The 12630-nt window shown below is 42.4% G+C and overlaps 1 protein-coding gene across 1 annotated transcript in view; it reads right to left on the bottom strand.

Moving 5' to 3' along the window:
* Positions 1-679: 679 nt before the first annotated feature.
* The window catches only part of FRAS1 (Fraser extracellular matrix complex subunit 1), a 626357-nt gene continuing 614406 nt past the window's right edge, over positions 680-12630 (bottom strand). Inside the window, exons 72-74 of the mRNA XM_073637084.1 lie at positions 5004-5209; positions 2916-3062; positions 680-2722 (exon numbers count right to left, since the gene is read on the bottom strand). Coding sequence (XP_073493185.1) covers positions 2135-2722; positions 2916-3062; positions 5004-5209 — 941 coding nt within the window. The 3' untranslated portion in view covers positions 680-2134. The remainder of the gene's footprint in view (positions 2723-2915; positions 3063-5003; positions 5210-12630) is intronic.

Here is a 12630-nt window from a genome sequence, read left to right on the forward strand (position 1 = left end):
CGTCTAGTTCTAGTGGCCACCGCGGGGTACTACACGTCCGCCTCCCACTTAATTTAATAGGAGGCGGATGTGTAGTACTCCGCAGCGGCCACTACAAGTAGACGGCCAAGCTCAGCAAATAAGTACTTCCGGCCAGCGGCGTCCGCCGCCGACACTGATCACAGCTGATCGGCGGGGCTGCCGGTTGTTGGACCCCGGCTGATCAGACATTGATAGCCTATCCTACGAATAGGCTACAATTTATAAGTAGTGGACAACCTCTTTAAAACTGATCATTTCTTTTTAGGCTATGTTCACATGTCCAGTAGTGAGCAGTTAGAATGGATCCAGTAGCAATCCGTTGGCAAAAAAGTTGTGCAGACATAACTTTTTAGTCTGTTTTTAAATAACTGATCTCTGCTGGATCTGTTTTTTTTAACATTCAAATCTATGGAAAACGGATCCGTTAATCAGCCATCCATTTTTCTTTCATTTGTAACAGATTTTTTGCTTACTGGATCCAGTAACGGATCAGTTTTTTGATCACTGGATCCAGTAAGCAAAAAACAGATCTGTTACAAATGAAAGAAAAAGAATGGCTGATTAATGGATCCATTTTCCACAGACTTCAATGTTAAAAAAATGGATCCAGCAGAGATCAGTTATTTAAAAATGGACTAAGAAGTTGTGTTTGCACAATTTTTTTGACAATGTATTGCTGCTAGATCCGTTTTAACTGACCACTACTGGACATGTGAACATAGCCATATCCTTTAAAGGGAACCTGTCATCTGATTCATGCTGTCAAACTGTAGGCCGGACGAGTCTCTTCTCTGGCTGACTCATCCCAGTGATGCTACAGGTAATTGACATGTCTCTCCCTATGTACATGTGGGAGACACCTGTCAATCACCTGCAGTGGTGCCAAGGGAAGTCAGGCTGGGGTGCCGCTGGACTAGTCTCGTCTCCCCCCCGGATCTTTAAAGTTTACTTTCTCTCAAATGCTGGAGTGTTTTAGAGAAAGATATACCTGGCTGCAATTGTGCAGCCAGGCTCCGATTCATGCTGCTCATGGTTTAGGTAGCATGAATCAGATGACAGGTTCCCTTTAACTCTTCACAATCACATCCCTGTCATTCCAATTTAAAACCTTCTAACCACTTTCTTTACCATCAATGCTAAACTTTATATACTATGTGAGAGACAAAAATAACCCGCAAAGCTGTATTAAGATAAACCATGTAAAATAGTGAATAGTGGAGAGTTTTGATTTCCCATACGAGCTGAATCAGTGTTGTGACTGAGGGCGTTCCAATTGTCCCTGACCCACTGACGTGGAATGGGGGAAGAATAGTCGGCGAATCAGACCAAAGTAGTGCATGCTACGACTTTGTTACACATGGATTAGTCCAGTGACTTTAACGAGTCAGTTTCCTGATTTACACTTGGACAGCACTTGTACGTGAACGCTGTATAAACAGGTCCTAAGGTATATTCAGGTTTCATAGTGGTGGAATACAAGAGGCAAAGTTATTTTTGTTTGTTTGAAGAAATGTTTTTTTTCTCCTAATACAGTATATTAATGTTCCTCCATTGAGTAAGTAATATTGTGCACAAAGTGGAAATCAATCTTTCCCAGGTATACCAACAGTGGACTCAGCACTATAATCTTGAAGATTTTTGTGTCTAACATACAGTAGATTAAAATAAAAAATTTAAATATGAAAAGGTGACTTTAAGGAACAGAATAAGGACACGAAATAAAAAAAAATATGACAAACTAATATCTGCAGTGATTTGACTGATTGTTCCAACACGAATACAGTGCATGTAAAGCTAATATAAAGTATAATAAAACATCTAGCTTTCGCCTTTGGTGGCAGTGGTTGAAGTATGTGCAGTGCATTCTTGCAGGCAAATGGACAAACCAAACATTTGCCATGTATTTCAGCCCCTTTTATCTCACACACGTGTGGGCGTAGCGAGGTAGCTCAGTTGTGAGTTACAGTACGTACTGCACATCTGTCTATCATTCATTTTCGTTCCCTTTTCTTTCAACTTAGAAAAATACTGGTGCTCCTTTCTTCATTACAAATTATAAAATTGGAGAATTTTTTTTTCAATCAAAATATACTTTGTATGTGCCAACATGTTATCAAACTTCTGTTCCATCATGTAGGTTATTATGAACTTTGACTTCAAGGTTCATTTGCTTAATCCGAACGCTTTTAACCTCATAGTCATCTTTGCTGTCATTCAGCAGGTTGATGTTTCTGACAGTGCAATGCTGCTTGTTACAGTTCTTTTCCATCCTGTTTAAGTTTTTCCTTGAAGCATCCACCTTGGTGTTCAGTGGATATTCCTCAGCAGCATCTCTAGGTGGCTTCTTCTTTCTATTTCTCCTGCACTTCTGTGTTATAAGGCACACAGATAGGAGAACAAGCATAAGTAGCATAATGGCTGCAAAGGCACTTCCAATGGAAGCCCCCGTCTGAGATGCCGCAGTTGCAGCACTTTCCATTTCCAAGTTTAAAGTCTTCATGTTAGTTCCATTCTTAACCTGGTCTCCTTCATTGTCATAAATCAAAGAATCATCCAGAGTAAGCCTGCCGTTCTTGTCAACCAGGTCCCTGCGAGCACGCCTCAGTTGGTAGGCAACGGATCTCTGAACTCTAGGTCCTGCCATTGCCTCTGGACCAATGATGTAAATAACTTGAAGGTACCACTGGTGCCCAGTTTCAACCTTAAGGAGACCAAACAAAACAGTTTATATATGAGAATCAGAGAATTCTTGCCAAGTGTCATAATCTAAATGCTTATCTTTTGTTTTTTTAATTAAAATTTGTTAATATGCCATAGATTACAGAATGTGAATGTAAAGTACAGCATAGGTCATGTAACTGAACAGAAGAAGATGATGTATTAATGGAACTAACCTTGTAGAGGGCATCAACCTTCATGGTAAAGCCATCCACTCCAGGCAGGCTGCTCATGGCATGAAAATCTGATGACTCTGCTGCAAAGGCCGCATCAAATGGAACATCATGGAAGAATTTATCAGTTACTTCCGGTTGGTTTCGGTCCTGCAGAGTCCATAGAAAAGCAAGAGAACGTGTTTAGAACATGTAAGGTACTGCAAAAAAACCTGGAAATAAACATATATGATACCACAGTTTTCCCTCATGGAAATGATTGTTTTTTCCTTCAGAAATGCAGTTGACAGGTTTTGGATGATAAATGGAAAAACTTTTTTTCAAACCGGCTATGAACAAATCCACGTCATTTAAGACAGTGTCTGCTTTATTCCAGAAGGTGGCAGTATTACGTTCTGCAAGAAAATTCCAGAGGTTTTGGATTTCACTGATTTTTTTTGCAGAAAATAGATGTAAATTAATGTATTCCTAAGAGGAGTGATTTATGCGGAAAAATATATGACAACGTTTTGTCTTCTCTTTGGGGGATATGGTACAACAAGCCTAGTCCTCTTGGTGCTCTGACATGCATTGTTTAATAGCTGCACTTTTTGAGCTCAATGTATTTAAAAAAAAAAAAAAAGTTGGAAATGTTTTCACACCACAACCTGTATAACAAAAATTTGAAATTTTGCAATTGTTATACTAGCCCTTGGTGTCCGGCTTCTTATTTGTAGTCCATTTTTTTCTGTCTTTTGGTATTCACTGATGTTTTTGCTCCAAATTCTTCAAAATCGTGCACGTGGTTCATGATAGTAAAAAATTATCTTTATTTTCTTTAAAGTTTTTGCAATTTTGTAGCAACAAAAGTTAAACAAATCTTAAAAAGTCTTAAAAATGTGACAAATTGAAAACTCCTCCAGAAACCCCAAAAATTTGACATCTGGTAAAAGTCACATTCAATGTATCTGTCCAAATCATATGAATAAAGTTGTAGAGGAAAGTTTTTTTTTGTTCAGTTTTTTTTTTTACTGAAGACTTTTTGGCATTCTCATCATCAGATGAAAGAGTACAATGACTGGACAGATAACACCTCTGGACACAGTAGATAACACTGGATACACCATTCACCATAGGCGATGTCACAGTTTCCCTGCCTCTACTTTCTTCACAATGACCTTTTTATACAGTCATTAGATGCTTCAATATAAAAGATAGAATATGAGTTAGGAAAAAAAACAAATAAACTGGAAGTTGGTGTCTAGAATAGTGGCCAGTGTGAAAACTGCAAAATTTCTACATTTTTTTTTTAGAACAATTTTGATATATTGAAAAGAAAAAAACATAAAAAATAATACAGAGCTCAGCACTGCACACTATAGCATTCAGCAGCCAAAAAGATGAGCCGGGGCTGAGGAGATATCAGTCACAGTGGTGCTCAGTAACTTAGTGACACAAATAGAATCCAGAAGGAATAAAAGAAAACATGACACTCACAAAACTGTATAAAATATTCTTCCTTTATTCAAAAAAGGACCAGGAAGAAGCCAGAGGAAGCGTGTTTGGATGCGAAACGGCTGTTGCCTGGTTTGACACCAAAAAGTGGTTAACAGAAGTGAGCTAACCATTCTTCACGTGGCTACCAGTTGGAGGTCAGTCACAATATTATGCATAGAAGTAAAAAAAGACACTCTCATGGATATGCACTTTTTTTTGAATAAAGGAAGAATATTTTATACCGTTTGGGGAGTGCCATATTTTCTTCTATTCCTTCTGAAAACAAACCAGTGCCAAAAAAATCCATTGAAAGTAAAAAACCTTATTTAAACAGTAAGTCATTTTCTGATGACACATTCCCCTTAACAGACGTACCTCACGTTCCTTTGTAAATTACCCACTGTCATAGCACAGAGCAGTATAATGGCCAACATTTACTAATTTGATTTGTGTCAGAAATCTGGTGTCTTCTGTGAAAAGAAGAGCGTGTGCTCCAATAGACACTTACACAAAGCCTATAGAAAAGGAGGCATATTTTTGAAGAGTCTAGAATTGTTGGGTAAATTACGGTATTACCCTAATCTTCAATACGACGTGACACTGAAATAAGCTTACCAAAAGCAGAAACCGATGCTTTAGGTTCTTATTAGGCTGAATACAACCATATTGAGGCCCCTCATTATAAATAGTTCCAGTGGGATCGAAAAAAGGAACATATCCATCCTTTCCTGTGCAGAGATACACTTTCTCCAGCTGGAGTTTATATGCTGAATTCAGGTTCTGGTCTGGATTCCAAAGTACTCTTCCATACAGTGTTTGGCCTACGAAAAGATTGGATACTTAGAAGGTGGTGGTCATGTGACTTTAACAATATAATGAACTTGTACTGACACATTTAAAAAGCTTACTGGAAATGTAATGATCTGTAGAGCAATCTAGTAAGAATAAAAAATAACACATTCAGAAGATACAGATCAGTAGCTACCGTTACTAGAGATGCTTAAGTCAGTTCTTCGTTCACTACTTGGACAATCCCTTCTTAACCCCTTTACCCCCCAGGGTGGTTTGCACGTTAATGACCAGGCCAATTTTTACAATTCTGACCACTGTCACTTTATGAGGTAATTACTCTGGAACGCTTCAACGGATCCCCCTGATTCTGAGATTGTTTTTTCGTGACATATTGTGACATATTGTACTTCATGATGGTGGTAGAATTTCTTCGATATGTCTTTCGTTTATTTGTGAAAAAAACGGAAATGTGGCGAAAACTTTGCAATTTTCAAACTTTGAATTTCCATGCCCTTAAATCAGAGAGATACAGGTGCATCTCACTAAATTAGAATATCAACAAAAAGTTAATTTATTTCAGTTCTTCAAAACAAAAAGTGAAACTCATATATTATATAGAGTCATTACAAACAGAGTGATCTATTTCAAGTGTTTATTTCTGTTAATGTTGATGATTATGGCTTACAGCCAATGAAAACACAAAACAACAACAGCTTGAAAAATGTTTTTAAAATCCGAAATGTTGGCCTACTGAAATGTACGTCAAGTAAATGCACTCAATACTTGGTCAGGGCTCCTTTTGCATCAATTACTGCATCAATGCGGTGTGGCATGGAGGCGATCAGCCTGTGGCATTGCTGAGGTGTTATGGAAGCCCAGGTTGCTTTGATAGCAGCCTTCAGCTCGTCTGCATTGTTGGGTCTGGTGTCTCTCATCTTTCTCTTGACAATACCCCATAGATTCTCTATGGGGTTAAGGTCAGGCGAGTTTGCTGGCCAATCAAGCACAGTGATACTGTTGTTTTTAAACCAGGTATTGGTACTTTTGGCAGTGTGGACAGGTGCCAAGTCCTGCTGGAGAATGAAATTTCCATCTCCAAAAAGCTTGTCGTCAGAGGGAAGCATGAAGTGCTCTAAAATTTCCTGGTAGACGGCTGCACTGACTTTGGTCTTGATAAAACACAGTGGACCTACACCAGCAGATGACATGGCTCCCCAAACCATCACTGATTGTGGAAACTTCATACTAGACCTCAAGCAGCTTGGATTGTGGCCTCTCCACTCTTCCTCTAGACTCTGGGACCTTGATTTCCAAATGAAAATTGGAACTCTTGGACCTTGTGGAGTGTGTCAATGATTGCCTTCTGGACATCTGTCAAGTCAGCAGTCTTCCCCATGATTGTGAAGCCTACTGAAACAGACTAAAGGACATTTTTAAATGCTTAGGAAGCCTTTGCAGGTGTTTTTTGTTATTTTAATTTACTGAGATAATGACTTTTGTGTTTTCATTGGCTGTAAGCCATAATCATCAACATTAACAGAAATAAACACTTGAAATAGTTCACTCTGTTTGTAATGACTCTATAATATATGAGTTTCACCTTTTGTATTAAAGAACTGAAATAAATTAACTTTTTGATGATATTCTAATTTAGTGAGATGCACCTGTATGTCACACAAAATAGTTAATAAATAACACTTCCCACATGTCTACTTTACATCAGTACAATTTTGGAACCAACATTTTTTTTATTAGGGAGCTATAAGGGTTAAAAGTTGATCAGCGATTTCTCATTTTTATAACAAAATTTACAAAACCATTTTTTTAGGGACCACATCACATTTGAAGTGACTTTGAGGGGCCTTTATGACAGAAAATACCCAAAAGTGACACCATTCTAAAAACTGCACCCCTCAAGGTGCTCAAAACCATATTCAAGAAGTTTATTAACCCTTCAGGTGCTTCACAGGAATTTTTGGAACGTGGAAGAAAAAAATGAACATTTAACTTTTTTTCACAAAAATGTTACTTTAGACCCCAATTTTTTTATTTTTTCAAGGGTATCATGAAAAAATTAACCCCAAAATTTGTTGTGCAATTCCTCCTGAGCACACTGATACCCCATATGTGGGGGAAAATCACTGTTTGGGCACACTGCAGGGTTCGTAAGGGAAGGAGTGCCATTTAACTTTTTGAATGTAAAATTTGCTTAAATAATTAGCGGACGCCATGTTGCGTTTGGGGAGCCCCTGATGTGCCTAAACAGTGGAAACCCCCCACAACGGACCCCATTTTGGAAACTAGACCCCTCCATCCACTTATGCATTTTTTATATATATTGGGGATTCTTTACACTATGTACTGTTATACTATTTGAATATAATTCCCTATTTTCCATCACATCCGTATGCATTTGGGGGTACACATTATTGTTAGATTATTGATATCTGCAGGGGTGGATTAAGAGTAGCCAGGGCCCCGGGCAGTTTAAAAGGTGTGGGCCCCCCCCACAGGTACCCGATGTATCACGTGACATGTCACATGATCCCCTTTGATAGATCATGTGATAGGTCATGTGACTAACACACAGATGCTTTGGTCACATCTGTAGATGGAAAATTATGGAAATTTTTTTCCATTATGTACACAGCCCTATACATAACATAGCGCTATATATAGTAGAGCAGCGGTGGGAGATTAATTTCCTTGAGGGGCCACATGAGAGACCATGACTGTTGTGGAAGCCAAACCAATAGGCTGAAATTAATTCTGCTCAATATTAATAATATTAACAAAATAATAAACTAAATATATTAACTATATGACTTAATATTGAGCAGAATTAAGTATACTGACATCCCACTATATACAGTATGAGCCCCCACATAGCTCCCTAGATACAGTATAAGCCCGCACATGCATAGGCGGATTATAATGAGGACGATCTGGGCTACCGCCCGGGGCCCGTGGCTCCTTGGGGTCCATGGCCAGATCGCCCTCATTATAATGTTTTCTGCAGAGGCAGGGGGACTGCACTGTACCTTTTAGATGCCGGCCGGCTACATCACAGGGAGGCAGACACGCCCCCTGCACTGCACGCTGCGTGCTGCGTCTCCAGGACTGGCGTCACACAGCGGCGCCTGGAGCTGCATCATCCTGCCGGAGAGGAGCTCGTGCAGCAGTGGATGGCGGTAAATAGCAAATGCGAGGTCGGGCCCAGGGCAGGATGTCTGGAGTAAGGAGGGGGCTGCAGGATGCTGCTCCCCTCCTGATGAGTTCACATGGATCCCTTAGTGTCAGGTCGGCGGCCGCTCTGCTGGGGCTCTGTATGATTTATTGCCAGAGTCTGACCTTTGCTGCACATCAGGTCGTGCTGTCAGTGCCAGGTCATCGACTCCAGCGTCACCAGATCTGCAGGAAAATGTCCTGCAATAAATCACACTGAGCCCCAGCAGAGCGACCACAGGCATCAGCAGACAAGATCATACACTGACTGATCAACCCTGAACCTACAGGACATCACATACTATACTGCTCCATATATGATATGTGAGGTCCTGTAGGCAGGTCCAGGTGTGATCAGGACAGTGTATATCTCTGTACATAAAATGTCATCCAGTATACAGATTAGTGTATTGTATACTGTGGTACAGACATCAGATGGGATATAACAATGTGTATAGTATATAACATCTGATGTCTGTTTCACAGTATATCGTACTAGCTATTGAACCCGTTGTACGCCCGGGTGGCGAGCTTTTTTATTGGTATATGCTCCCCCATCCTGGTATATGCTCCCCCATGCTGGTATATGCTTCCCCCCCACCCTGGTATATGCTCCCCCATCCTGGTCCCCCATCCTGGTATATGCTCCCCCATCCTGGTATATGCTCACCCATCCTGGTCCATGCTCCCCCCCCCCTATCCTGGTATATGCTCACCCATCCTGGTCCATGCTTTTCCCCCCTATCCTGGTATATGCTCCCCCATCCTGGTCCCCCATCCTGGTATATGCTCACCCCCCCTATCCTGGTATATGCTCCCCCATCCTGGTCCCCCATCCTGGTATATGCTCCCCCATATCCTGGTATATGCTCCCCCATTGTGGTCCATGCTTCCCCCCATCCTGGTCCCCCATCCTGGTATATGCTCCACCATCCTGGTATATGCGCCCCTGTTCTGGTATATGCTCTCCCATCCTGGTTCCCCATCCTGGTATATGCTCCCCCATCCTGGTATATGCTCCCCCATCCTGGTATATGCTCCCCCATCCTGGTCCATGCTTCCCCCCCATCTTGGTATATGCTACCCCATCCTGGTCCATGCTTCCCCCCCATCTTGGTCCCCCATCCTGGTATATGCTTCCCCATCCTGGTATATGCTCACCCATCCTGGTCCATGCTCCCCCCCCATCCTGGTATATGCTTCCCCATCCTGGTCCCCCATCCTGGTATATGCTCACCCATCCTGGTATATACTCACCCATCCTGGCCCATGCTTCCCCCCCTATCCTGGTATATGCTCCCCCATCCTGGTCCCCCATCCTGGTATATACTCCCCCATCCTGGTATATGCTCCCCCATCCTGGTCCATGCTTCCCCCCATCTTGGTATATGGTACCCCATCCTGGTCCATGCTCCCCCCCATCTTGGTCCCCCATCCTGGTATATGCTTCCCCATCCTGGTATATGCTCACCCATCCTGGTCCATGCCCCCCCCCATCCTGGTATATGCTCCCCCATTCTGGTATATGCTCACCCATCCTGGTCCATGCTCCCCCCCCATCCTGGTATATGCTCACCCATCCTGGTCCCCCATCCTGGTATATGCTCACCCATCCTGGTCCATGCTTCCCCCCCTATCCTGGTATATGCTCTCCCATCCTGGTCCCCCATCCTGGTATATGCTCACCCATCCTGGTCCATGCTTCCCCCCCCTATCCTGGTATATGCTCCCCCATCCTGGTATATGCTCCCCCATCCAGGTATATGCTCACCCATCCTGGTCCATGCTCCCCCCCTATCCTGGTATATGCTCCCGCATCCTGGTCCCCCATCCTGGTATATGCTCCCCCATCCTGATATATGCTCCCCCATCCTGATCCATGCTTCCCCCCCATCCTGGTATATGCTCACCCATCCTGGTCCATGCTTCCCCCCATCCTGGTATATGCTCTGCCATCCTGGTATATGCGCCCCCGTTCTGGTATATGCTCTCCCATCCTGGTTCCCCATCCTGGTATACGCTTCCCCATCCTGGTATATGCTCCCCCATCCTGGTCCATGCTTCCCCCCCCATCTTGGTATATGCTACCCCATCCTGGTCCATGCTCCCCCCCCATCTTGGTCCCCCATCCTGGTATATGCGCCCCCGTCCTGGTATATGCTCCCCCATCCTGGTATATGCTCCCCCATCCTGGTCCTTGCTTCCCCTCATCTTAGTATATGCTCCCCCATCCTGGTCCATGCTTCCCCCCATCCTGGTATATGCTCCCCCATCCTGGTCTATGCTTCCCCCCCATCCTGGTATATGCTTCCCCATCCTGGTATATGCTCCCCCTCACCCTGGTCCATGCTCCTCATATCCGCATAGCGCGATATACGGTTTAATTTGAATGAATACAAATGTGCAGAGTGTATTCAACAAAATGGCGCCAAAGTACGCGCATGCGCATACCACGCTGTCAATTTTGTCGAAGACACTCTTCATATTTGTCTTCACTAAAATAGCGCCGGAGACTACAACTCCTCTTCATCCCGGCTACCACGCGGTGAAAAAAAGAAATAAAGTTAAAAATAAACAAAACCTGTATATTCACCTCTCCGGCGGCCCCCGGTCTCCTGTGGTCTGCTCCCGGCCGCTTCTTCTCTCTTCAGCGTCCCGCAGTGTACTGTCAGGACCTGACGTCGGCGGTCAGGTGATGGTCGCGTGACCATCAGCTGACTGACGTCTCCGCAGGTCCTGACAGTACACTGCGGGACGCTGAAGAGAGAAGACGCGGCAGGGAGCAGACTGGAGGAGACCGGAGAGCAGACCGGGGGCCGCCGGAGAGGTGAATATACAGGTTTTTTTTATTTTTAACGTTTTAATTCTTTTTTTTTACTATAGATGCTGCATTTAAAGCATCTAAGTTGTTCACACATTATACATCCATGCCGGTTGCATGGATTTATATTGTGTGATCAACTTGTCAAGCACTCTCCAAGTGATGCTCAAAATCGCTTGGAAAAGTGCTTGAAAAAACGCATGTAAAAAAGCTCCTCTCTGGCAGAAAAAACGCATGTAAATCTGCATGCATTTTTTCTGTCAGAGATAGGCAAAAACGCTCTGCATCAAATCTGCTACGTCGGCACATAGCCTAACACCTCATCCCTCCTTTTTACATATACTCATATCAGTAGCAGCTGTCATCTCCTATCTCAGTAATGTAACAATCTGTCTTCATTGAATTTAGATTTTACCTCAGAATTGAGAATTTTGAGAATGACAGATCAGTCCTGGCAGAGAAAGAAGCAGATTTCTCTGATAAGATATATCACAAAGTTACTTATTTTCATGTGTACTATTGATGTATTAAATAAAAATTAAAACGACAGTTACCCTATAAATGAAACCAAGCCCCATGTAAAGTAAAAAGATTTTGCTGTTTTGGCAATGTCCTTGTTGTGTCTGCCAGTGGCATTGTTATGTCATGTGATTGCTGCCACCTATCACTCAGGGCCTACAGTACTCACATGATTTAACAATGTGATGATGCAAGCGCCTGCAGACACAGCGTGAACATTGCTGAAACTGCACCAGTTTATGAGGCGAGTATATGCTGTTTTTATTTTACATTGGGCATTGTTTTATTTAAGAAGGGGTTGTCCAAGTAGTTATCTAGCCCTTTAAATTTACACCATTAATCCACACTGAATTCTGATACTATATTAAAAGATGCTTTCAATAAACCTGATTATCATTCCCAAAGCTAATCTAAATCCTACAATAGTGTAATCATACTAATTAATATTTCTGCTCAAATTTAATTAGAAAATAGTGACACAAATAATATCAAGGCAATTACAAGGACTGCTCTCTTCTCTCTTAACATGCTCTCTGCAGGGTTTAAATGAACACTGAAAATAGATGCAGAAGTATGAAGCTTATTCAAGAGATACAAGCAGATAAATTCGATAGTGCTCCTTGATTGCGACCGTGGTTTGTGACATTTCGATTTATCAAAATCTTTTTCAAACTGTCGCTATGGACTGGAGAGACACAAAAGTCCTGGATTGGCTTACAGGGTGCTGTTCAGCGCCCTATAAGCGAATCCAGGACTTATGTGTCTCTCCATGCCGACAGTTTGAAAAAGATTTTGATAAATCGAAACGTCACAAACCACGGTCGCATTCAAAGAGCACGTACCAATACCAGGTAGGCTAGGCTAGGGTTAAATCCTAGGTCTGCA

The sequence above is a fragment of the Phyllobates terribilis genome, unplaced genomic scaffold (genome assembly GCF_046119375.1).
Source record: "Phyllobates terribilis strain yellow unplaced genomic scaffold, ASM4611937v1 Scaffold_1__5_contigs__length_1240528914, whole genome shotgun sequence".
NCBI classification, from domain to species: Eukaryota; Metazoa; Chordata; class Amphibia; order Anura; family Dendrobatidae; genus Phyllobates; species Phyllobates terribilis.